This window comes from Bubalus kerabau, chromosome 2 (assembly GCF_029407905.1).
Source record: "Bubalus kerabau isolate K-KA32 ecotype Philippines breed swamp buffalo chromosome 2, PCC_UOA_SB_1v2, whole genome shotgun sequence".
Lineage (NCBI taxonomy): Eukaryota > Metazoa > Chordata > Mammalia > Artiodactyla > Bovidae > Bubalus > Bubalus kerabau.
Genome location: NC_073625.1, coordinates 119,563,317 through 119,567,146, shown reverse-complemented (window position 1 = coordinate 119,567,146; position 3,830 = coordinate 119,563,317). Strand labels below are relative to the sequence as shown.

Genomic DNA, 3,830 nt, shown 5'->3' with positions numbered 1-3,830 from the left:
TATCAAGCCCCATATGCAGTGGCCTGGATTATTTCATCCTTGCAAGAAAGCATGGCGGTTAGGACTAGAGTCCATAGTCCATCAAAAAAAAAAAGTCTGAGTTTTATGCTGTAGGTAGTTTCAAAGTGTGGAGGAGTGGAAATAAATAAGGAGGCACACACATACACACACTCCCCTAGAGTGCAAGGTGAGCGGGCCAGATGGGGTGGGGAGCATGCCCAATGCCTGACAGCCTGAGAGGGGGCACACAGAAGGGGACACTTTTAGTCTGCCAGGAAGACTTCACCAGGAGGAGACATCTGAACCTGACCTTGAAAATGAAGTGCACCTACAAATGCCAGGAACCCCTAGCTCTTCCTGTTCCATATCCAGTGGTTGTTGTTGGGGGATCTATTTCTCTGGACCCTGAGCACGGAGCCTGACTGCACAGGGCTGAGACCACTCACAAGTGAAGACAGACTAACTTGAATGTAAGCACCCATTCCAGGATGTTTGGTCTCACCTTTAAATACAACAGAGGAAAAAAGAAAAAAAAAAAAAAACAAACTACCAGCTCAAAGCTCTTTTAAAATTATGACAGCAGTAATAATTGCTTGCCCTTTAATAATAAGAGCTACCATTTATTGAGCATTTACTGTATGCAGGGCACTGGGCTAAGTCATCAGAAGCTTGTCTTTAGTTCTTACAACAACTATAAGAGGCAGGTACTATTTATTCCTTTCCAGGGATGAGGAAACCAAGGCTTGGAGATTTCAGGGGTGTTGCCCACAGACCTATGCAGTTAGTAGGTGGAGCTGGGATCCCAACCCACCAGTTTCTGACTCTTCTCCAGCCCATGCTTTAACCACTGCTTCTCCCAAGCAGACACCCAATTAAAGAAAGGAGGGTTTTACTGCCTTCAATTGGAATAAATGAGAACGTGATCCGAGCATAATAAACTAGAACCCAAGCTCATCATTACATTCATGAACACCTGTCACTGTCAGGTGTCCCGTAAATGCTTGTGAAATGAGGTAGCGTTTAGTTCCAGGAAATGAAACCCAGTGTCAAAATGACAGACTTCACCCTTGTGGGACTCCAGTAGGAACTCACAGATCATGTGAACAAGCAGAGCAGGGCTCCTCGGGCACGCAGCAGCCGGGGACAGTCGAGATCAACAGCATCTCCCAGCAGCACACTGAGAGCCCCTGGAACGTCCCACCCTCCCTGATGCCCGCCCTTCTCCAGCTCCTGGGCACTCAGCCCGCACCGCGCTGGGTACCGAGCTCTTAGAGAGAGGGCTGGGTTGTCTCTCTCTCAGCCCATCATCAGTCACACAAGCCTATCCACACTCTTGCGTGGATGGAGTTCAGCGCTTTCCCCCAAATCCGACAGGTCAGACATATGTAAAGTGAGAAAAAACGGGACGAAAAGAACTGTGAAATAGTTCTGCTTTTCAGATAAAGGGAAAGAGAGCAACCCATCTTCTCCCCTAGGAAAAGCCACCATCGCCGGATCCCACGCATTCTATTTATTCATTTCGCAAACATTTGCAGACATCTACCAGGTGCTGGAGGCAGGCCCTGGCCTGGAGCTGGCTGTCTCCTTTGCACCCAACTCTCAGTTCACAGTTCAGAGACCGCTTTCGTCACCCCACCCACCGACCCCTGACTGTGGGCACAGGGAGGAGCCGTCGCAGTCCGCGCTGCCAGGAGCACACTGTGAGTAGGCAGACAGGCACAACAGACAGTCACGGTTTACCACTGTAAATGGTACGGGGGCTCAGAAGGAGAGGGGTCACTGAACGGGGAGGAGAGAAGGAGGGAAGGAGATGGCAGAGGAGGAAGGGAGAGGAAGATAGCGTCAGCGGGTCTGGGCTCTCTCCGGAGCCGCGTCCGCAAATACTCCGGTCACGTTTTAATTAATTGCAAGGTTTTCTCACCGCCTCAAACCAGAGCTCTGTGATTAATTTCCGAAAGAGCCTGCCGAGTTTAATCATCGCAAACACAATGATCCCGGTAATTAGGGCCTGAGCAGCTAAAAGCAGAAAATAAAGACCCCAGAACAGGCTATGGTCCTGACTTTGGCCCTCAGCCACCGGCCGGGTCCACGACTCGGAGCGCGGGCAGCCGAGGTCGCCGGCCTTCAGGGTCCAGAGCAGTCGGCCGGCGTGCGGCCCGGGCCCGTGACACCGCGGGGGCTCGGCTCGACCCACGAGGCCCACGTGCCGCCGCAGCCACGCCAGGAAGGGCCCCAGGCCACAGTCGCAGCGCCAGGGATTGTGTCCCAGCAGGACCCCCGCCAGCCGGGGCAGAGCTTCAAATGCGTCGCCCGGCAGAGTCTCCAGCTGGTTGTGGTCGAGCTGGACCTCCTCCAGGCTGCTGAGGTTGCGGAAGAGAGCGCTGGGTAAGGCGCGCAGCCGATTGCTGCGCAGCGACACGTGGCGCAGCCTGCCGAGGCCGCGGAGCAGGCTGGCGGGGAGGGAGGCCAGGCTTGTGGAGCTCAGGGCGAGCACCTGCAGCTCGCCGAGGCCTCGGAAGGCGTCCTCAGGGAGCGCGCTCAGCCTCGGGCTCAGCGACACCTCCAGGACGCGCAGGCCAGTGAGGTTGCGGAAGGCGGCGGCCGGCAGGGTGCGCAGCTGGGTGCTTTTCAGCCTCAGCTCCCGCAGGCCGCCTATCTCCCCGAAGAGCACCTTGGGGAGTTCCTCCAGCGGGTTCTCAGACAGGGTCAGGAAGGTCAGATTGTGCGAATGAAGAAAGAGGGCGGAGGGCAGGAACTCGAGGCGGTTTTCGGAAAGGGTCAAGGAGCTCAGGCTTCGCAGCCGATCGAAAGCTCCGGGGACGATGGAACGGAGGTGATTGGTGTGGAGCTGCAGCTCCGTCAGGGCGCGCAGGCTGTCCAACAGCCCCGACCCCAGAGAGGCCAGCCGGTTTGAGTGGAGCAGAAGCTTCTGAAGCTTAACCTGGACCCCAAAAAACCCCTCGGGCAGGTGGGTCAAATTGTTTCCCGATAAATCCAACAATTTAAGGTTCCCCAGGTGTGCGAAGAGGCTAGCAGGCAGGAAAGCGAGTTGGTTTTGGTTCAGAAAGAGCTCCTGCAGGTGAACCAGTTTCTGAAACAGGTTTTGGTCAAGGCTCTTTAGTTCATTGCCGTCCAGAAACAACTGTTTCAGGAGCACCAGGTTATCCAACAGTGCGCTTGGGAGATGAGTGATCTTGTTGCGCGATAACCTCAGGGTTTTAAGTTTTATAGTGTCGTTGAACGTGCCCGGGGCAATGGCGGAAACGTGGCTGTCGGACAGCAACAGGCGCTGCAGGACGGTCATGCCACTGAAGCTGTTGTTCTGCAAGGTGCCGCGGCCCATTTGGAAGAGCAAGATGTGCGTGAGGTTGGTGGGCAGGCCGAGCGCGGCGATGCCGGCCACCGTGCCGCGCGAGCACTGCGCGGAGTCGCGGAAGGAGCACCTGCAGGTGGGTGGGCAGGAAAAGGGCTGCGCGCGCAGGAGCCAGAGCGCTGCGCATAGCAGAGCGCTCCTCAGCATGTCTGAAACGGCGTCCGCGGCAGATCTGTGGGCTACAAGCAAAAGGGCAAACGCTCGTAATCCTGCATGATCCTTTCACCCGGATTATCACTGACTTTAAATGTTACCCGGATCCACGCTACGTCTCCCTCTTAGCAGTGCTGATTTTTCCTGGGTGGTGAAAAGACATTCATTTTGCACTCCGAGGTCTCATCCTCTTGTTTCACTGATTTTCCACTCTTCATTCAAATCGGTAAAATTAAAGCATTTGCAAGCTATGGAAAAGGTAATAATACCTTTAAATCTTTACATAGCAAGAACTAAAGTAATC

General features: G+C 54.7%; 1 protein-coding gene across 1 annotated transcript; it reads right to left on the bottom strand.

Moving 5' to 3' along the window:
* Positions 1-1,388: 1,388 nt before the first annotated feature.
* GP5 (glycoprotein V platelet) lies at positions 1,389-3,520 on the bottom strand. Its single transcript, XM_055570300.1, has one exon. It carries the CDS (start codon positions 3,518-3,520, stop codon positions 1,901-1,903), a length of 1,620 nt encoding a protein of 539 aa, XP_055426275.1. The 3' UTR covers positions 1,389-1,900.
* Positions 3,521-3,830: the final 310 nt, after the last annotated feature.

Bases quoted from the DNA above. Each gene is read 5' to 3' on its own strand.
- GP5 (XM_055570300.1), bottom strand. From the start codon at position 3,520: ATGCTGAGGAGCGCTCTGCTATGCGCAGCGCTCTGGCTCCTGCGCGCG.